Consider the following 22238-nt stretch of genomic DNA (forward strand, 5'->3'; position numbering starts at 1 on the left):
GATTTTAAAGAAATATCTTATTTTAGTTGAGTAATGACTCAGGAATGAGGTGATGCGTTGGCAGTGTAACAGTTCCAGAGATGGGTGTTATTTTAGTGATGATCCGGACGGAGCTGATGTGTTAGGTAGTACTGAGTCCTGCTGCTAACTGTACTCATGCTTCTCTCGGCAGAAGTGACGCTTTTCCTCTCTGCTCTCCCAGTACAGAAACTGCATCAGAGAAGAGAAAAAAAAAACTCCCAAAAGAAGATGGAAGTAGGTCCCATTCCCAAAGAAATCTGCCTGGAAGGGATCACTTGTATTCGGCTTAATTAAAGGAATTGCCTCAAATCGAGAGATACTTGGGCGTGGAGAAAAAAACTTCAACAATAGTTTGCAGCAAAGTCTATTTGTGTGGGAACTCCGGGACTTTCTAACGGCAGCTGTTTGCAAACCCTGGATTTTCTCCCAACATTTAATAACGAAAAATGATATTGTTCTGGCTGTATTGGTTCGTGTTTCCTTTTCATATAACAGGTAAGACTTCCAGAGTCAATTAACAGAAGAAAATCTCATTTCATTTTTTTTGTATTAAAGAAATATACTTTTATCACATACTTCCTTTAAAAAAAATTGGTCTCATTTTGTATCCGGAAGGTATTATTATTGAAATAAGTTTTAAAATATTCTACATATATAATTCCCCCCAGCCTGGGCTGTAAGATGTCATTGATGGTGTTGTCCTGGATAGGACTCTTCCTATTTGGAGATTAAAATACTCCAACAGGTTCTGCACAAAGCGCCCACTCCCCAGACCCCCTGAGAGGGGCTGGCTTCTCCTGGAGCAAAAGATTATAGCTGCAGAAAACCAGAGGAGCAAGGTGTGAGAGAGATTTTATTCACAAGTATTTCAGCTGAAAAAAAATTTGGACAGACTGTGCGATGCGATTATTTTCCCCCCAAGCATTAGTTTTGTAATTTAAAGATTTGGACGGAGCCAGGGGACGTTCACCCACAGAGGAATGACTGCTCCCCCTGCAGCCTCGGTGGTACATGTGCACCCTTGGCATTTTTCACTCTAGCTGAACGATATTTGTGCCTTGTCCACATTGGTTCAATGGAACAAGACCACTGTATATGCTAATTTGAATTTGTATTTGAGGAAGCCTGGAAGAAGAGTACAGGTTGAAGAGTTGAAATTAGGAAGAGTTAGGCTAATGGAAAAATATAGAGATAATCCTTAATTTGGGGAATCTTACAACACCAGGTTATAGTCCAACAAATTTATTTTAAAATCACAAGCTTTCGGAGATTATCGATAATCTCCGAAAGCTTGTGATTTTAAAATAAATTTGTTGGACTATAACCTGGTGTTGTAAGATTCCTTACATTTGTCCACCCCAGTCCATCACCGGCATCTCCACACCTTAATTTGGGGATCATGTCCAAATAAAGAGGTCAGCAATTTGGTGGGGGAGGGGAGGTAGTACAGTCAGGTCAGTTTGGGATAAAACCTCCAAACAAGGGACAGGACATGGACTGATGCTGTATTGACACTTTGTGCCTAAATTCCTCTTTCAACTATTTTCAATGTTAAAAGGCACTTTACAAATGCACGTTATTGTTGTTTTGTTGTTGAGGAAAGAGTCCTGTATTAAAAATTGATGGAATTTATAGAGAAAGTATTAATAAACTGTTTATGCGTGTTTTGTATCCCTTCTGTACAAAAATGGATTACTGAACGTTAGTGACAAGTGAGTAACAAATTCCTTGTCTTGGCTTGTTAAGGCCTTGTAAGGGTCATTAATGAGGTGCCACCTTATTGAGGCAAAACCAAAAACGAAAATTGAGCATTTTACTCCAGGCCAGTTCTGGGGTTACTGAGCTGAATGAATGGAAATAAATCAAAGTAATACCACTGGTATCGTCAGAAGTGGAAGAGCAGGTAATTGCTCCACTCTGTTGGCCAGAAAAGATCCCTGGCACATAATCTGTGGGAAAAGGAGAAAAAGCAAACCAAAGATAAAGGAAAAATGTTGATGAAACGAGTTAGCAAACTCATGAGAATCCTATTTTAAAAGCAAACATACGGCAGTGTCAGATGATGGTGTTTCTGAAGGTTACGCGAATGCTGAAGGCACAAGATTTATTTGCTAGGGGATTTTGGGAGCGAGACCACCACCCCTGCCCACCCCCCATTCCCCACCCCCCAAAAAAGTTGATTTTGAATCTCTGCTTTCCAGCATTTTGCAATAGTATTTTTAGAGGTTGAGACAATTACATTTTCATTCTGGGTATTATGAGCTGTTACCTATAAACTCCACAACAACCCTAATGAGCTACTCTGCACTGTTATATAAACATGAAAGCAGTCAAACCATTTAAATTAAATGAGTGTTCAAAATGTTTCTGAACAGCCTTTTCACACAGCAAACCTCACTATAATTGTCCAGTGGAATATTGATTCAGTCCATCAGCCTCTGAGCTATTCATTTCACATCACACACTCGAGTGGTTGTATTTGCCTTGGTATAGCCAGGTTTCCAAAGCTATAACTTAACACGGCCATCTAATGACTGGATGTAATTTATTATTCATTGTGAGTCTGGGTCTTTATTACAATTAAACTCAAAAATTGTCCTAATTTTATATACCAGGTATATTCACAAAAAAACATTTGTTTGTACCAGTTACTGTCTGTGTATATGTTTGTTTATACATTGAATCGATCACATATCTGTCACACTCCCAAGGGTCATACTTCAAAGTATCATATTGTGTTGTTAGAGATGCAAAACAATCTTAATATTGGAAAGGGAGCTAGCCATTCCATGCAGGATTCGTCTGACCTGGAGCCACAAATTTACATTGATCTTAGCAGTTTACAAGTAGATACAAAACCTAGGTTTGCCTAATTGGACCACTTTCCCATGAGGAATACTTGCGCATTGGCCTTAAAGGAACAGGCCAGACTGAACATAAGAACAAAAGAAATAGGAACAGGAGTAGTCCATACGGCCCCTCGAGCCTGCTCCGCCATTCAATCAGATCATGGATGATCTTCGACCTCAACTCCACTTTCCCACCCGATCCCCATATCCCTTGATTCCCCTAGAGATATAACTATATCTTAGCAGCTAATTAGCAAAACTGATGTTTCATTCAAAGTGTCAAGTTTTGTACTAGCACCAACACCCTCAAGTCAGGATTTCCTGTCTGCGAGGCCACTATGCTGATGTCCAACCCTGAAAAACCGCACTATAGGCTGGTCAGTATTTCACTTAGTAGCTGATGTCCAATGTCACCACAGAAGTCTAGCAGTGGGGGTGTCCTTGCCAGTACAGAACTTGACATTTTGAATGAAGCATCAAAAAATTTATGCTTAGAATATTATTTACTTCTTTAAAAACACTGAACAAAAAATATTCCTTCTGGACTCTCCTCTTTTAACTACAACTTAGTGCTTGACAAACCTTTAAAGCCCACTACCTGCTTTTAGTTGATGGCGTTTCATATTTTTTTGATGTTGATAATCTTATTGAAACTAAAGGCTATCCCATGGCATTGCTCTTGAGTATACTGGGGTCCGGACCAGAGTTGTGATGGTTTGCTGCTAACCTGGTCTGTCCCTTTAAAGCCATTGTTAAAATACTCCCTATGGGAATCCAGGCAATTGTAGCTGCTTGTAAATTCTGGAGGTGAATTAGAGGTCAACTTCCAGTTTAGATGAACTCAGGATGAAATGTCTGCCTTTCCTTTTTTGAAGATTGTTTTGCACCTATAACAAAGTGTGACATTTGATGCATGACACGCACATGCTAGACGCAAAACATTATTTAAAATTGGTCCTGATATAGATATTTACAACATACTTGGGCCACAATTCCTTGGGGTTTCCGTCAGCCTCCTGCCTTAACTCCCAGAGGGAGATCAGCGGAACCCCCCAGAAAATGGCACACTGTTTCTGGGAATTTCTGACTTGTCTTGTATGGGGCAAACTCTCCACCCTCCCCTTAGAAGGGACATGTCAGTAGGGTGGAGCCAGAGGCATGGACTCTTACACGTGTTGGGGGGAGATGGTTTCTGATACAAGGGGTCAGTTGGGACCTGATGTATCAGTGGTGGCAAGTGAGTTGAAGCATACCAACTCCAGAGGAAAAAATGTGATCCCCACCAGCAAAGTAGCCTGCACCCCCAAAGACTGGGCGGTTTTTCCTAATTTTTACTGATTTGATTACATAGAGAACATGGACAATGTCGGGTGGAGCCTGTGTGACTGCTTCCCCCTCCCCATTGCTGGGCGGGTGCCAAACCTTTCAGCCACGTGGGACAGGCGTGTGCCTATAGTGGTGCTTGTGCACAAATTAGGTGCCCTCCCATTGACCCGGCGAAATGGGAGGGCACCAGCAGGCGAATTCCCAGCATAACCACTGGGATCGCATCCCAAGAAGTCACTGTGTCTCACACACATGTAGCAATTAATACATTATAGCAAAGAGACAAGTTCAGTACTCACGTCTCTTTAGTTTGTCTTTGGTTCGGTTGTGTTTTCAGGAGTGAATTCCATTGCATTCAGGTCACTATTTGCACAAAAGGGTTAAAATATCCCTGAAACTTCAACCATTGCAATATGTGCCTGATAAACCATTGTAAACAATTTTACAACACCAAGTTATAGTCCAGCAATTTTATTTTAAATTCACAAGCTTTCGGAGATTTCCTCCTTCCTCAGGCAAATGTTTCAAGAGCTCCTTGAAGCCTACGCATTTATACATATAGAACAATACATGGTGTTTACAGACTGCCCCTGCAACTGCCCGTTGCCAAGGCAATCACCATGTTCAGACAGAGAGGTGTCACCTGCAGAACCCCCGAATACACATTCAACAAAAAAACAAACAGGGAAAAAAAACAGAGAAAAAAAACAGAGAGAGGCAGAAACATCCGGAAGGCAGAGAGAGCCAGCAAATGACCCATTATATTAAAAACAGATAACATTTGTTCGCTGGTGGGGTAACGTGTAGCGTGACATGAACCCAAGATCCCGGTTGAGGCCGTCCTCATGGGTGCGGAACTTGGCTATCAATTTCTGCTCGACGATTTTGCGTTGTCGTGTGTCTCAAAGGCCGCCTTGGAGTATGCTTACCCGAAGGTCGGTGGATGAATGTCCATGACTGCTGAAGTGTTCCCCGACTGGGAGGGAACCCTCCTGTTTGGCGATTGTTGCGCGGTGTCCGTTCATCCGTTGTCGCAGCGTCTGCATGGTCTCGCCAATGTACCATGCTCTGGGGCATCCTTTCCTGCAACGTATGAGGTAGACAACGTTGGCCGAGTCACAGGAGTATGAACCATGCACCTGGTGGGTGGTGTCCTCTCGTGTGATGGTGGTATCTGTGTCGATGATCTGGCATGTCTTGCAGAGGTTACCGTGGCAGGGTTGTGTGGCGTCGTGGACGCTGTTCTCTTGAAAGCTAGGTAGTTTGCTGCGAACGATGGTCTGTTTGAGGTTGGGTGGCTGTTTAAAGGCGAGTAGTGGAGGTGTGGGGATGGCCATAGCGAGGTGTTTGTCCTCATTGATGACATGTTGAAGGCTGCGGAGAACATGGCGTAGTTTCTCCGCTCCGGGGAAGTACTGGACGACAAAGGGTACTCTGTTGGTTGCGTCCCGTGTTAGTCTCCTGAGGAGGTCTATGCGATTTTTTGCTGTGGCCCGTCGGAACTGTCGATCGATGAGTCGAGCGTCATATCCCGTTCTTACTAGGGCGTCTTTCAGCGTCTGTAGGTGTCCATCGCGTTCCTCCTCGTCTGAGCAGACCCTGTGTATTCGCAGGGCCTGTCCATAGGGGATGGCCTCTTTGACGTGGTTAGGGTGGAAGCTGGAAAAGTGGAGCATCGTGAGGTTGTCCGTGGGCTTGCGGTAGAGTGAGGTGCTGAGGTGCCCGTCTTTGATGGAGATTCGTGTGTCCAAGAAAGAAACTGATTCTGAGGAGTAGTCCATGGTGAGCTTGATGGTGGGATGGAACTTGTTGATGTTATCGTGTAGTCTCTTTAGTGATTCCTTGCCGTGGGTCCATAGAAAGAAAATGTCGTCGATGTATCTGGTGTATAGTGTTGGTTGGAGGTCTTGTGCAGTGAAGAAGTCCTGCTCGAACTTGTGCATGAAAATGTTGGCGTATTGGGGTGCGAATTTGGTCCCCATGGCTGTTCCGTGTGTTTGGGTAAAGAACTGGTTATCGAAGGTGAAGACATTGTGATCCAGGATGAAGCGGATGAGTTGTAGGATGGCTTCCGGAGATTGGCTGTTGTTGGTGTTGAGTATTGATGCTGTCGCAGCGATGCCGTCATCGTGGGGGATACTGGTGTATAGTGCCGAGACGTCCATCGTGGTGAGAAGTGTTCCTGGTTCAACTGGTCCGTGGGTACTGAGTTTTTGTAGGAAGTCTGTAGTGTCGCCACAGAAGCGAGGACGGCCTCAACCGGGATCTTGGGTTCATGTCACGCTACACGTTACCCCACCAGCGAACAAATGTTATCTGTTTTTAATATAATGGGTCATTTGCTGGCTCTCTCTGCCTTCCGGATGTTTCTGCCTCTCTCTGTTTTTTTTCTCTGTTTTTTTTCCCTGTTTGTTTTTTTGTTGAATGTGTATTCGGGGGTTCTGCAGGTGACACCTCTCTGTCTGAACACGGTGATTGCCTTGGCAACGGGCAGTTGCAGGGGCAGTCTGTAAACACCATGTATTGTTCTATATGTATAAATGCGTAGGCTTCAAGGAGCTCTTGAAACATTTGCCTGAGGAAGGAGGAAATCTCCGAAAGCTTGTGAATTTAAAATAAAATTGCTGGACTATAACTTGGTGTTGTAAAATTGTTTACAATTGTCAACCCCAGTCCATCACCGGCATCTCCACATCATGATAAACCATTGACAAACACAAGTGATGCAAGATAGATTGCACTTTAACTGTGCAATAAAATCCTGTTATGTAAAAAAATTTGGTTCAGTGTAGGATGCCAATATTCATAAGAGAACTTAAAGATAAAAGGAATCAGTAGGACATATGAAGTGAATTTCATTCTTCATTTCTACTGTGTTATGAATTGTTCATGATTTTTATTTTTTAAAACCTTATAGAATCATAGAATCATAGAATGATTATAGCAAGGAGGCCATTTGGCCCGTCAAGTCTGTGCCAGCTCTCTGCAAGAGCAGTCCAGTTACTCCCACTCCCCCGCCCTTTCCCCATAGCCCAGCAAATTTTTTCCCTTCAAGTACTTATCCAATTCCCTTTTGAAAGCCATGATTGAATCTGCCTCCACCACCCTTTCAGACAGTACATTCCAGATCCTAACCACTTGCTGCGTAAAAAAGTTTTTCCTCGTGTCGCCTTTCGTTCTTTTGCCAATCACCTTAAATCTGTGTCCTCTATTTCTCGACTCTTCTGCCAATGGGAGCAGTTTCTCTCTATCTACTCTGTCTCGACCCCTCATGATTTTGTACACCTCTCAACCTTCTCTGCTGTAAGGAGAACAACCCCAGCTTCTCCAGCCTATCCACATAACTGAAGTCCCTCGTCCCTGGAACCATTCTAGTAAATCTTTTCTGTACCCTCCCTAATGCCATCACATCCTTCCTTAAGTACAGTGCCCAAAATTGGACATAATACTCCAGTTGTGGTCAAACCAGTGTTTCATTAAGGTTCATCATAACCTCCTTGCTTTTGTACTCTGTGCCTCTATTTATAAAGCCCAGGATCCTTTTTAACCGCTTTCTCAACCTGCTGTGCCACCTTTAACGCCCTGTGCGCATACATCCCCGGGTCTCTCTGTTCCTGCACCCCCTTTAGTTTATATTGCCTCTCCTCGTTCTTCCTACCAAAATGTATCACTTTGCACTTCTCTGCATTAAATTTCATCTGCCACATTTCTGCCCATTCCACCAGCCTGTTTATATCCTCTTGAAGTCTATCACCGTCCTCCTCTCTGTTCACTACAATTCCAAGTTTTGTGTCATCTGCAAATTTTGAAATTGTGCCCTGTACACCCAAGTCCAAGTCATCAATATATATCAAGAAAAGCAGTGGTCCTAGTACCGACCCCTGGGGAACACCACTGTTCACCTTCCTCCAGTCCAAAAAACAACCGTTGACCACTACTCTCTGATTCCTCTCATTTAGCCAATTTTGTATCCATGCTGCCATTGGCCCTTTTATTCCATGGGCTTCAACTTTGCTGATAAGCCTACTATGCGGCACTTTATCAAACGCCTTTTAGAAGTCCATATACACCACATCAACTGCATTGCCCTCATCTACCCTCTCTGTTACCTCATCAAAAAACTCTATCAACATAGTTAAACACGATTGCCTTTAACAAATCCATGTTGGCTTTCCTTAATTAATCCACACTTCTCCAAGTGACTATTAATTTTGTCTCGGATTATCATTTCTAAAAGTTTCCCCACCACCAAAGTTAAACTGACTGGCCTATAGTTGCTGTGTTTATCCTTACACCCTTTTTTTGAACAAGGGTGTAACATTTGCAATTCTCCAGTCCTCTGGCACCTCCCCCATATCTAAGGACGATTGGAAGATTATGGACAGTACCTCCGCAATCTCCACCCCTACTTCCCTCAGCAACCTAGGATGCATCCCATCCGGACCGGGTAACTTGCCTACTTTAAGAACAGCCAACCTTTTTAGTACCACCTCTTTATCAATTTTTAGCCCATCCAGTATCTAGTTTTAGCTCATCCAAAACTATATATAAAATATCTATTTTAATAAAAGTCTTGCATTTGGATGCACTTCTTGTAAGTGTAGTGCTTGCTTCCTGTAACACGTTGTCCATCAGGCTTTTTTGACACAGTTAAGCAATTTCCAGCATGCTATTGGTGTCACACTTGAGTTTTCATTTTCATTTCAATTGGGGTGATCAATAGCGCTGATTTAGACCCCTAGCTGAACCGCCCTGCTAGGTGGCCTTTTGGGACCAATCTTTCCTGGTACTGGTTGGCTGGAGGGGATCATGATATGGTCTCTCATGCCACAATTCCCAAGTCAGTCTGGCCAGCCATTTTTCTTGCTGCCCTGACTGCTCCCTGTTGTTCCCCTTGTCCTCCCTCCTCCTCCCCCACTACTGCCACAAGCAGTATTTGAAATTTGGGGCCATGCCGCCAACATCTGCCCCCCCCCACTTTTTTTTATATTCGTTCATGGGATGTGGCCGTCGCTGGCGAGGCCGGCATTTATTGCCCATCCCTAATTGCCCTTGAGAAGTTGGTGGTGAGCCGCCTTCTTGAACCGCTGCAGTCCGTGTGGTGAAGGTTCTCCCACAGTGCTGTTAGGAAGGGAGTTCCAGGATTTTGACACAGCGACGATGAAGAAACGCCGATTTATTTCCAAGTCGAGATGGTGTGCGACTCGGAGGGGAACGTGCAGGTGGTGTTGTTCCCATGTGCCTGCTGCCCTTGTCCTTCTAGGTGGTAGAGGTCGCGGGTTTGGGAGGTGCTGTCGAAGAAGCCTTGGCGAGTTGCTGCAGTGCATCCTGTGGATGGTACACACTGCGGCCACAGTGCGCCGGTGGTGAAGGGAGTGAATGTTTAGGGTGATGGATGGGGTGCCAATCAAGCGGGCTGCTTTGTCCTGGATGGTGTTGAGCTTCTTGAGTGTTGTTGGAGCTGCACTCATCCAGGCAAGTGGAGAGTATTCCATCACACTCCTGACTTGTGCCTTATAGATGGTGGAAAGGCTTTGGGGAGTCAGGAGGTGAGTCACTCACCACAGAATACCCAGCCTCTGACCTGGTCTTGTAGCCACAGTATTTATGTGGCTGGTCCAGTTTCTGGTCAATGGTGACCCCCAGGATGTTGATGGTGGGGGATTCGGCGATGGTAATGCTGTTGAATGTCAACGGGAGGTGGTTAGACTCTCTCTTATTGGAGATGGTCATTGCCTGGCACTTGTCTGGCGCGAATGTTACTTGCCACTTATGAGCCCAAGCCTGGATGTTGTCCAGGTCTTGCTGCATGCAGGTACGGACAGCTTCATTATCTGAGGGGTTGCGAATGGAACTGAACACTGTGCAATCATCAGCAAACATCCCCATTTCTGACCTTATGATGGAGGGAAGGTCATTGATGAAGCAGCTGAAGATGGTTGGGCCTAGGACACTGCCCTGAGGAACTCCTGCAGCAATGTCCTGGGGCTGAAATGATTGGCCTCCAACGATCACTACCATCTTCCTTTGTGCTAGGTATGACTCCAGCCACTGGAGAGTTTTCCCCCTGATTCCCATGGACTTCAATTTTACTAGGGCTCCTTGGTGCCACACTCGGTCAAATGCTGCCTTGATGTCAAGGGCAGTCACTCTCACCTCACCTCTGGAATTCAGCTCTTTTGTTCATGTTTGGACCACGGCTGTAATGAGGTCTGGAGCCGAGTGGTCTTGGCGGAACCCAAACTGAGCATCGGTGAGCAGGTTATTGGTGAGTAAGTGCCGCTTGATAGCACTGTCGACGACACCTTCCATCACTTTGCTGATGATTGAGAGTAGACTGATGGGGCGGTAATTGGCCGGATTGGATTTGTCCTGCTTTTTGTGGACAGGACATACCTGGGCAATTTTCCACATTGTCGGGTAGATGCCAGTCTTGTAGCTGGTGTGCCCCCACCTGGTTTCATCTTCTTTCTACTGCAACCTCCACCCCACTCTGTTGTAATTTTCGGGCCTCTGACTGCCTGCGCTGGGCATCCTCCTTCAGGTCTCCAGCCTTGGGCCGTCATTCCTCCTTACCATCCTCCACCCCGGTAGTCGGCCTTCCACCACCCCCATCTACATTGCACAGAGCCCCAAGATAGCCTTTCCCTCATGTAATCTAGCCCAGCCACACAGAGGAAGCCTTTCCCACACTAAACCCACCCCGACCCCCACGGTAGACTTTTTACCTGACCAACCTAACACAGTGTGAACCCTGCACTTCCAAACTCCTGTTTCTGGACCTAACTGGAAACCAGCTTTTGGAATGCAGTGGCAGAATTCATTAAATGGCTTTCCATTGGCTTTGGGTAGCCCTTGTTGTTTAACGTTACTTGCAATTTAAATAACCAGGCACCTCCAAAGTTGTGGGGAAGCATTTAGGGAATCCTACCCGTACAGTTCAAAAGCTGGTTTTCGGGTAGGGCCAGGACTGGGGCTTTTGAAGTGCAAGGGCAGGATCCCTCCATGGCTTTCACACAACCTTGGGGAAGCCCCTGCTATTTAAACTTCAAATGCTTTTAAGTAACATGGACTTTCAAACCAGATGGCAGAGGGGAATTGAAGACTCACAGCATTCATTGTCCTTCATTCCTCTCCCACCTGCTCGCAACCCCTGCCCAGGATGACCATACTCCTTCATACTCTGCCCCTGTCCCGCCCCTCGACTTTCCTTGCTGCCTCTTACTGTCTCTCACCTCGAGGGCCTCTTTTCACTCTTTCCTAACACATTTTGCTGATCCCATCCTGAACACCCATCCCTCTCCACCACAATACTGCCAGCACCCCCCAAATAACATCAAATCCAAAAGCACCCCTGTTCTACCAAACCCATTGTCATCCCCTAGTGCCTCTACCCCAATTCTACCAAACCCGACAACACCCTCCAACAATATCTAAGCCCAGGACATGAGCACTATTGCTCCATGACCCCTCTCCCAACTCCCCAACTGGCTACCTGCATCCGAACGGCAAATATCTTCCCATCATCTTCCTGTGTAGCATGTGCTTTAAAAATGATAAGAGATAGACATTAAATGCATAGGTAAAGAAATATATAACTAAGACTATTCATTTATAGGTTTCATGGAAAAATATTCAAAGTTAACAAATTTGATCCCCAAAATCCCAGAATATTATGCAAGGAAAACAGAATGTCACATAATCAATGGTCCTGATAATACATTGTGTGTTGCATGTCATAACACCCCTGTTATACAATAGCATCAGGTAGAAATTGATTTCGGTTCACCTTTACACGGGGCAGAAGCCAGAGGCCTGGGGCTCACGGAAAATTGGGCCACGGGCCTCATTTCAATAGTATACGTGAGCTGCCGCTGCCAGCTCCCAGGTACCTTCTGGTGGGAGGAAGAAGAATTGGTGGGGGGATGACCTAATTCCTGCAGCAGCCTCAGGAGTACTGAGGAGCCGGGAAGAGCACTCTGGTTCCTCCCGGCTCCACAGGAAGGTAAGTAAAAAAAGAAAATACTTTTTGGTGGCGGTTGCTTCTTAGGCCGCAGCAAACCCACCAAAATCTGAGCAGAGCAGGCCTGACAACTGCTCCACACAGCGCTGACCAATGTTGCTGAGGGCTTTTTAGTAGGCGCTAGACCCCTCATTAGCATATGCAATGGGCCTAGTGCCTATTTAAGGTGGTTGCCTTGGATGCCTAAAAAATGTCCGAGGCCAGTATGATGTTGGCCATATTTCAGGCGTGCTAGGGCCTCAGGGTATATCCCTGCAAAGTTCTTCATTTTTGCCCTGTTTTCCACCCGTATAATGAGCACAATGAGGATCAGTTTCTAACCACGTATCTTCTGACTCACCATGAAAAATGCCATGCAAAATCTGCTGGTAAAGAAAGAGCTTGCATTTATATAGCGCCTTTCATGACCTCTGGATGTCCCAAAGCACTTCACAGCCAATGAAGTAGTTTTGAAATGCAGTCACTTTTTTTTCCAAAAAATATACTTTATTCATAAAATTTGCAGCAATACATACAATACTGTTGTCATATCACATTCCAAATGTACACAATACAGATCATACAATTTGCAGGTTACATCAATTACAGTTCAATGAACACATTGGACATAATTACAGTTCATGACACTCTAGGGTGCTTCATTGCATTACACTCAATACAGATTATTGATTACAGATTCATTACAGCTACATTACAAGTTCATTACAGGTACATTACATCAATTTGAATTTTACATTCTGCCGAGGGGTTTTTTCCCTGATTGCAGTCCCTCGGTATATAATGGCGGAAAGGCTCTAAACAGTTGCCTTTCCCCACAGAGCCTTTGCAGCGGCCGCACCCAGCTTCAGTGCGTCCTTGAGCACATAGTCCTGGACCTTGGAATGTGCCAGTCTGCAACACTCGGTCGAGGACAGCTCCTTGCACTGGAAGACCAGCAGGTTTTGGGCAGACCAAAGGGCGTCTTTCACCAAGTTGATGGTCTACCAGCAGCAATTGATGTGATATATTTGGTCTTGGTGTGCGTCCCCGGGAACAGCCCGTAGAGCACAGAGTCCTGTGTTACGGAACTGCTCGGGATGAACCTGGACAGATACCACTGCATCTCTCTCCAGACCTTCTTTGCAAAGGCATATTCCAGAAGGAGATGGGTGACGGTTTCGTTTCCACCACAGCCTCCTCGGGGACAGCGCGCGGTGGTGCTGAGCCTCCGGGAGTGCATGAAGGATCTGAGGGAAGGGCTCTTCTCACCAACAGCCAAGCTAGGTCTTGGTGCTTGTTTGAAAGCTCTGGCGATGACCATTCTGCCAAATTAAATTGACAGTCTGCTCGGGGAACCAACCGAAAAGATCCACCATCTACTTTTCCCGCAGGGTCTCGAGGACGTTACGTGCGGACCACTTGCTAATCGCCTTGTGGTCAAAGGTGTTTTTCTGCACAAACTTTTCCACGAAGGACAGGTGGGGCAGAACGGTCCAACTGGACGGAGCGTTCCGTGGCAGCGTGGCCAGGCCCATCCTTCTCAACACCGGGGACAGGTAGAACCTCAGCACGTAGTGACACTTTGTGTTTGCGTACCACGGGTCTACACACAGCTTGACGCAGCCGCACACAAAGGTGGCCATCAGGATGAGGGCCACGTTGGGCACGCCTTTCCCCCCTTTCTCTGGAGATTTGTACATCATGTCCCTGTGGACACGGTCCATTTTTGATCTCCAGGTAAAGTGGAAGATGGCTCAGGTGACTGTCACGGCGCAGGAGCGAGGTATGGGCCAGACCTGCGCCACGTACAGCAACACCGAGAGCACCTCGCACCTGATGACCAGGTTCTTGCCCACGATGGAGAGGGATCGTCGATCCCACAGTCCCAGTTTCTGCTTCACCTTGGCAATCCGCTCCTCCCAGTTTTTGGTGCAAGCCCCGGCCCCCCCGAACCAGATCTCCAGCACCTTCAGGTAATCCGACCTGACGGTGAAGGGGACAAAGGATCGGTCGGTCCAGTTCCCAAAGAACATGGCCTCGCTCTTGGTCCCCCGAGGCCAGTTGGAACTGGTTGCAGATGCTCATCAATCTGCGGACCAACAGCTGATCCGAGCAAAAGACGATGACGTCGTCCATGTACAGAGAGGCCTTGACCTGAGTGCCTCTGCTGCCTGGGCTCGTTACCCCTCTTATGCCCGCATCCCTCCTGATGGACTCGGCAAAGGGTTCGATGCAATACACGAACAAGACGGAGGAGAGAGGACAGCGCTGCCTGACTCCATATTTGATTGGAAAGTTCTCTGATTCCCACCCGTTGATTGAAACTGTGCTACTAATGTCTGTGTAGAGCAGTTGGATCCAATTGCAGGTTCCCTCCCCAAACCCCATTTTGGAGAGCACGTCCATCATGTACGTGTGGGATATTCTGTGAAAGGCAGCAGCCAATTTGCACACAACAAGGTCCCACAAACAGCAATCTGATAATGAACAGATAATCTGTTTTAGTGATGTTGAGTGAGGGATAAATATTGGCCAGGACACTGGGGAGAACTCCCCTGCTCCTCTTCAAATAATGCTAAAGGATCTGTTACATCCACCTGGGCTTGGTGATAAATGTTACATCCCTGTTCAAAAAAAGTGGAAAGGGATAATGCAGATAACTATAGGCTAGTTAGCCTCACATCGGTAACAGGAAAACTGCTAGAAACTGTAATAAGGCATAACAATACTGAGCACTTAAAAAGGCATGGGCTAATCAGGAACAGTCAACAGATTTATAATGGGCATGCTCTACTAATTTAATTGAATTCTTTCTGTATATTCCTCAACAAATAGATAAAGGGAATGCAGTGGATGTGATATATTTGGTCTTTTAAAAAAATACATTTGATAAATGTGCCACATAAGACACTTGTTCCAAAGATTAAGGTCCATATTATTAAAGGTAAAGTGGAAGTTTGGATAGAAGGATGACAGAAGGATTGAAAACAGAGATTAGAAGTAAACAGATGTTTCTCACATTAACAAGATGAAGCTAGCAGTGAGCCCAGAGTTCGGTGTTAAGGCCTCTCTTCTCCATATACATAAATAATTTGGATGGTCAGAGAGGGAATAATACCTCAATTTGCTGATGATAAGTTAGGGGGTATGGCTAACTATGCAGAAAAAGGCAGGAAACTGCAGGATGACATAAGAAACTCAGGAAAAATAGAGATTCCATGTATATACCCCAAAAAATGAAGAGCAGAGAATTTGAGGGATGAAGACACATGGATTTTCAAAAAGGGAATTGCAGGTGTAAAATATCATTAAAAAAAGGGCAAATCGGATTCTGGTTTTATATATGGGGCATTCAATATAGAAACAAGGAGGTGATGATGAATTTGTACAGGACGTTGATGAGGTCACACGAAAATTACTTTATGGCGTTTAGAACATTTTGTGGAAAAACATCAATGTGGATTCACTAGGATGACACCAGGGATGAGAGAATTTAGTTATGATGAGACAGTTGGAAAAATTGGGGATGTGTTCACTGGAGCAGAGAAAGTTAAAGGAAGATCTAACAGTAGTGTTCAAAACTATGAAATGGATTGAGAGGATAAATCATGAAAGATTATTTCTACTGGTAGGTGAATTGGTAACAAGGGGGTGTAAGATTAATTACAAGTGAGATTGAGATTTGAACTCATACCACCTCATTGAGAGTCTTAGGGTGAGTGATTGCTGTGCGGGCCACTCCGTGCTGGCATTAGGCCTCATTTGAATGGAATCAGTGAGCTGTGGGTGCTAAATTGGTATCCCAATAGGGGATTGCCAACTCTGGTGGGACATTTTCCTGGAGGTTTCATCACATGACCACCCACCTCCAACCATCCTGCCTAGTCAAACAGTGTTTTTCCCCATCTCCAGTATTTTTATAACTAATATGCAAAAGTGTTCAAAGAAAATGAAAAAAACACACAATTCTTTTTAATACCCCTAGGATTTCTCTCCTGTGTTGCTCGCAGCAATGTCCAGGAAATTAATCTTTAATTCTTGGAGACTCCAGGACAATCCATCTATCATAGTATCATAGTAGGTAGAGCACAGGCAGAGGCCATTCAGCCCATCATGCCTGTGCCGGCTCTTTGAAAGAGCTGTCCAATTAGTCCCATTCCCCTGCTCTTTCCTATTAGCCCTGTAAGTTTTTTCCCATCAAGTATTTATCCAATTCCTTTTTGAAAGTTACTATTGAATCTGCTTCCTCCACCCTTTCAGGCAGTGCATTCCAGATCATAACAACTTTAAGCTTTGTAGCTGAATTTTTAATTGGGTCTTACAATCGGCATAGGACCCTGATCTGCATAGTAAAGCAGCCTTATGTCTGTTTCAGGTGGGCAGGCTCCTCACCCATTTACAGGCCCGCCTGACTATGGCATCAGGGAATGCATGTTTAATTGAAAACTCATTATAAGTACCTGTAGTACCTGCTACTGCTGTGGGTAGGGCTGTGAAAGGCATTTCCAATATTAAAGCGTTTTTCTGTGTGACAGACACTAGTTGTTATTTTAAAGTGAGAGTAGTTGCACAATCTGGCCCCTAGGTTCCCACAAATTGCTCAAAGTGCTTTCTGCGATTTTTTTCATTCCCCAATTTATTTTCCGCAGTAAATGAAAATTCGATGTCCAAAATAAAGGCTTATACAAAATTTGTTAAAAATCCAAAAAATTACATATTCCACAATACCATGACTAAATTTATCCATTGAATTGTCTTTTGTGCCTTTTATGCCTTCATTAAAGTTTTTATTTGAAGGCCTCAGCCTCTCCCAAAAGCCTGAACTTGGATTTAGTGGCCTAGAAATTCAATGATGCTGCGGTCATAAAACGGACGTAAAATGTTAGGCCCTCTGCATGTGTAAATAACAGGATGCCTGTTTGATACCCGTTTACCAAATTGGTTTGCTCTGCGGTCAGTAAAACGTGGTCTACATGCGGCTTTCCTACATTACAATAATGACTACACTTCAAAAGTACTTCATTGGCTGTAAAGCGCTTTGGGATGTCCTGAGGCCATGAAAGGCATTATATGAATGCAAGTCTTTCTTTCTTTCTTTCTTTATTTCTTTAACTAACGGACTTTAAGGGACCGCTGGAGGCTGCCACCAAAAAAGTAAGTTTTGTAAAATATACTTATCTGAATGTGGAGTTGGGAGCAGCAGAAGTGCTCCTCCAGGCTCCATTGCCGCTCTGAAGATCACTGCCGGCTCCCGCTCGGCTCCTCCCTCTCCCGATCGCTGCCCCCTTTCTCTCCCGCTCGGCCCCTCCCTCTCCCGATCACTGGCCCCCCTCCCTCTCCAGATCACTGCCCCCTCTCTCTCCCCATCGCTGCTCCCTCTCTCCTGGTCAACCACCCCCCTTTTCCCCACCTCCCAGAACCTACCTGAGGGCCAATGCTGGCAATGCAGCAGCCCAAAATTCAAATTCTCCTTTCCAGCGAGCTGGCTGAGGACACCCAGCAGGTGTCTGCAGCTTACTGGTCTCATGTAAATGAAGCTCGAAGCACAATATCGGGTGGGCCTCAGGCCTCCCCATTTAGTGCAGGGATCATTCCTGCCAGCATAAACCAATTTCTAGGTTGATATTTTTGTCCAGAGCTGTGATTCTAAATTGTTATTGTGAAGTAGGAACATTTGCACTGTGCCTAATTTCTCCAGGATGCATCAGTATCATTGAGTACAGCTAGGATATTTGTCTTTAACTCTAACACTTTCTACCTAATAGCTTTTCTTCAAATAATTCTGAAAAACAAGAGGACAAATTTCAAAGCTTCATTGAAGTAAATTTATATTGAGTTTTATTTTAAATGAGAGGCTACGTGCATGTGTCTGTGTGAGAGGGAATGAGAAATAAATGTCAGCATTCCAATGACACACCTTTTGTAGCTTTTGTTTTCTGTTCTATTTACTTCAGAAAATGTATTAAGAGAGAAACCTCATGGAAACAGTTGAATATTGAAGCCAACTAATTATCCACCTTGACTTTGTACAGTGGTGTAAAACGGGTGATGGCGAGTCGGCAGCTCGTTTTACATCTCTCCCGATTTTTATTTCCGTGGAAGCTGCTGACTCGCTATCACCCGTTCTACACTATCGCACAAAGAAAGTTAAGATCTACCTCAGAGAGTGCACAAAAGAAATAGAGGGATAGAGATGGAGAAAGACAGGCAGAAGATGAATTGAATTTTGAAGGCAAACAAAGCCTCTTTGAGGGAAATGAAGGGAGGTAGGAGAGAGGGAAACAGGTGGAGGGTGATGGGGTGTCCAGACTTCGCCACCCACTCTTGATGGGGGGGGGGGTGCGGTGGATGGAGGGTCAAGGGTTAAGTGAGTGACAGCAGAGCAAGGGGAAAGGGGAGGAAACAGTAATTCAAAGGGAGGAGTTAAGGTTCATTTTGGGAGTGAGGAGGTGTTAGGAAGGCAAGGAGATAATGGGAAGGTGAAGGGGTAGGAGACCCAACGGGACCAAGGAGGTGGGGAGAAGCATGACTGATTGCAGGAGGGGTTGGAAAGCAATCCAGTGAGGCCATGTTTTCCCCACAGCCCCCACTGTAAGAATATAGATATGTGTTTTAATTGTTTTAATATAGAACGAAAACAAAACAGCTAATGTAGGCAGAATTGGTTTAAACGGTATACTTGCAGATCTGATCTTTTGATCGCAATGGCACTGAGATAACATTGGAAAAGGATGAAACTTTAGACAATGGAACAGGATATATGCCCCTCTGGTTATGTGTGTTCAGCAATTTCTTTAATGACCTAAGGCTCATAAACTTCCCAACAAAGTTAAACTCAGCAAGAATTAGACAATGTATGTCTGTTTTCAAAATGATATAAGTGGGATACAAAGCAAAACTCAGTTAGGAACTTTAGCTCCCTTCAAGGAAACGTACTGTGATCGGTCTGGATAGACAATTGCTCACAATTCCCGGGAAGTTCTTAACATGTAAGTTTCTAGATGTAGGACAGGCGTGTACTGCTCTGTATGTAGTCTTAAGATGAATGTTTTGAAACCATAATAAATGAAGTTAATTGTCAGACATATTACTGTTTCATGCTTTCACGAATCTGTTATTAAAAGGATAAGGATTATCCAACACTCACCTCAAATGCAACCTGTAACCGTTGATCACTCCTTTTTTTATGTACAACCTTGTATAATCCGGAATTGGATTCTGGTTGCAGCTCCATCAACAGCAGTGAAGATAATCATAACAAGTCTGGAAGCTTCTATGCTGCCCTAGCGAGAGGAAACCTCCTGAACACCCCTGCCAAGTGCAATGCTGGGGCTCCAGTTTCCAGTTCACCACCCTCCACCCCTGGCTGTGCTGATTCTTGGGGCTTCTGTTTCCAAAGGCCCACATAGCAGCACCCCTCCCCCAACCTAGCTGAATCATGGGGCCTATGTTTCTGAAGACCCACTCACCGTCCCCCTCCTCCCACCTGCTCAGCTGATTCTTGGTGCTTCAGTTTGCAAAAGCCTGCTCACTGGCAATTCCCCCAACCCCTCCTCTGCTCTCTTGCTCCCCATCTCCCCCTTCACTACACTTCCTCCCTCCTCCCTTCCTTCTCTCCTCCATCCCCTCCTTCCTCTTCCTCTTCTTTCCCCTTCCCGTTTCTCCTTCCCCTTCCTGGGCCCATTATCCCCTTGCCTTCTAACCCTGCTTGACCTCAGTTCTGCAGTTGGTCTGGACGCCCCATGTGTAACACCACAGGGGATTGAATATCACCTTGTGCTACTAGCCACAAAAGTGGCAATGTCAACGCTGTGTCTACTGCACCTTCGCCACATACTATCAGTGTTTTGTAGCTCCCAGCAATATCATAGTTATAGCTTTTGCCAACTTGAGTGTGAATATAAGCTGAACCTGTTTGTGTTCATTTGACGGAGAAAAAATGATATCACTTATCAATGAAATATTTGAAAACACCATGTAGTGATTTATCTATAGTTCAAATTCTGATTTTATATATTATTCCATGTAATGGAAGCAGACTGAATTGCTGGCCATGGATTTATGTACTGGGAAGCAGATGGTCATAGAACTCACACAAAATATATGACAGTATTTGTGCAGCATACAATATTTAATGATTATTCCAAATGGAAATTGATGAAGGTCTTTAAAATTGAGCCTTATTCCAGCTAAGTGTTCATGTAGCTTCTCACGGATTGTGTCTCAAATGCAGCCTAATTCTATAATTTGGCACTTAGGTGAGCAAGATGCATCATATGGCTCCGACTCACGCACATAAAAATTCTGATTAGGTGCTATTTTTAATCAAGCAAATTGAGGAAATGGGCTAGACATCTCTCCAGAATTGTGGTGGTGTAGGAAATGAGAACACTACTTCATCTCCTCTGGGAATGTGTCACAGTTTCCTTTTTCTGGAAGTATCTGTTCCATCTTCTAAAATCCAGCTCGAAGATGTACACACTGAAAGTCAAGCCCTCTGTGTGCTGGAAAGTCCTACGGTGCTTGGGGAATTTGGACTACAACAGCAGGCTAGTGTTCTTGCTGCCAATAGTAACTCATGTAACACTGCTCATGAGAAAGCCCTGCAGTAATGAGAGGATGGGAACGGCTGGATGAAATACTATAGGTAAGACAATCAAACCACTTGGTATATAAAGTGAGAGAGTCGGAAAGATGACAATTCAGAAGGGACTCTGGCTTCAAGGAATTTTTGTTGTAAATTTTCAGATTCTGAAACCCTTTTTTTGTTCTGTATTTTTCTTCATGCAGGAGCAATTTTGGACATCTACCTGATCACTGACCTCAATCCTTCAAATGAGTTTCCCCTTTCTTGTGTGTCTGGTGAGCGTCGCTCTGATGGACCTGAACTTAAAATGGAGAAGGATAGTACAATATTTCAAGTGAAAAAACATAATTTCAATTATGTAAGAGACCCAAGCAGGCACAATGGCATACAGGCAACAGGCTCCAGTAAGGATTGGGAACAGGTGGGGATCTACTATTGTGAAGGAAGACGACAGACGGAGAAAACTCACATTTTAACAATCATTAATAGCAATACAGGTAATTTTTGGAACAATATACGTGACAAAAACAAAACGTCTTTGTCTAAGTTTTAGTTTGGTATTGGAGCCTTTAATTCAGTCATGGTACATAAGGAGTTATAAACCAGCTTCACTCTTCACTGGATAGCTCTTTCAAAGAGTCGGCACAGGCACGATGGGAAGAATGGCCTCCTTCTGTGCTGTATGATTCTATGACTCAGGGGGATGATGGCCCAGCTGAACTCGATACAATGTTTTGATGACAGATGTCCCCAGGCAGCTTGCTTGAGGGAAGAGCTCAACCACACCATTCAAACGTAAGGATGCTGTGTGATTTCCTCGGGTATACACCTGATTGGCAGCTCCTTTTGAACTGAGCAGACAGATATTTAAATCCACAAAGCCTCAGTGACTGCTTTGGGGATATTTATTAGCCTGGACTTTTCAATCAATTATTTTCATTTGGAGTCTTTGAAGACAGCCTATTTGGAACTTCCAAAGAGTGTTAGATAAGGTAGATAACTCCTGTAGTTGATGAGAAAAGGGAAAAAGAATTGCTATGTAAGAAAATTGAATACAATATAGTTTAGCACAGAGTTGTAAAATATTATTTTCTATTATATAAGATAAAGTCTAACAACTGTAAGAATAAATGTTAAGTTCCTACTATTTAGCCTCTTGTTTGTTTACTGTTCAATAAATCCGCTTGGCATTTAAGGCTTAAAACAAGGTCTCGTGTAGTGTCACTCTGCCACTTCTGGAAGCCAAAAGCATCCTGTGGCGTCACAATATGGAACCAGTAGCTAAAGCAGTGGAAAGAAGGGTTTTCTGTTTATTATGCCTGACACCTCCACTAACTCTTGTAATGTTCGCATTTGGTGATTCCTCTTCCTCTGCCATGAGCAGTGTCTGTGTTTGATCAATCTTCTTTAACCGTCATTATCAGTTTGTGTTCAGTAACTGCTCCTTCACCAT

At 44.6% G+C, this 22238-nt stretch overlaps 1 protein-coding gene across 2 annotated transcripts in view; it reads left to right on the forward strand.

Moving 5' to 3' along the window:
- Positions 1–213: 213 nt before the first annotated feature.
- Positions 214–22238, forward strand: part of tie1 (tyrosine kinase with immunoglobulin-like and EGF-like domains 1) — a 102671-nt gene continuing 80646 nt past the window's right edge. The window contains exons 1-2 of one of the 2 annotated variants that reach the window (XM_067990005.1): positions 214–516; positions 20989–21282. In XM_067990005.1, coding sequence (XP_067846106.1) covers positions 468–516; positions 20989–21282 — 343 coding nt within the window. In that variant the 5' untranslated portion in view covers positions 214–467. The remainder of the gene's footprint in view (positions 517–20988; positions 21283–22238) is intronic. The other variant, XM_067990006.1, reaches the window with a different exon arrangement.

Source organism: Heptranchias perlo, chromosome 9 (genome assembly GCF_035084215.1).
Source record: "Heptranchias perlo isolate sHepPer1 chromosome 9, sHepPer1.hap1, whole genome shotgun sequence".
Classification (NCBI taxonomy): Eukaryota; Metazoa; Chordata; class Chondrichthyes; order Hexanchiformes; family Hexanchidae; genus Heptranchias; species Heptranchias perlo.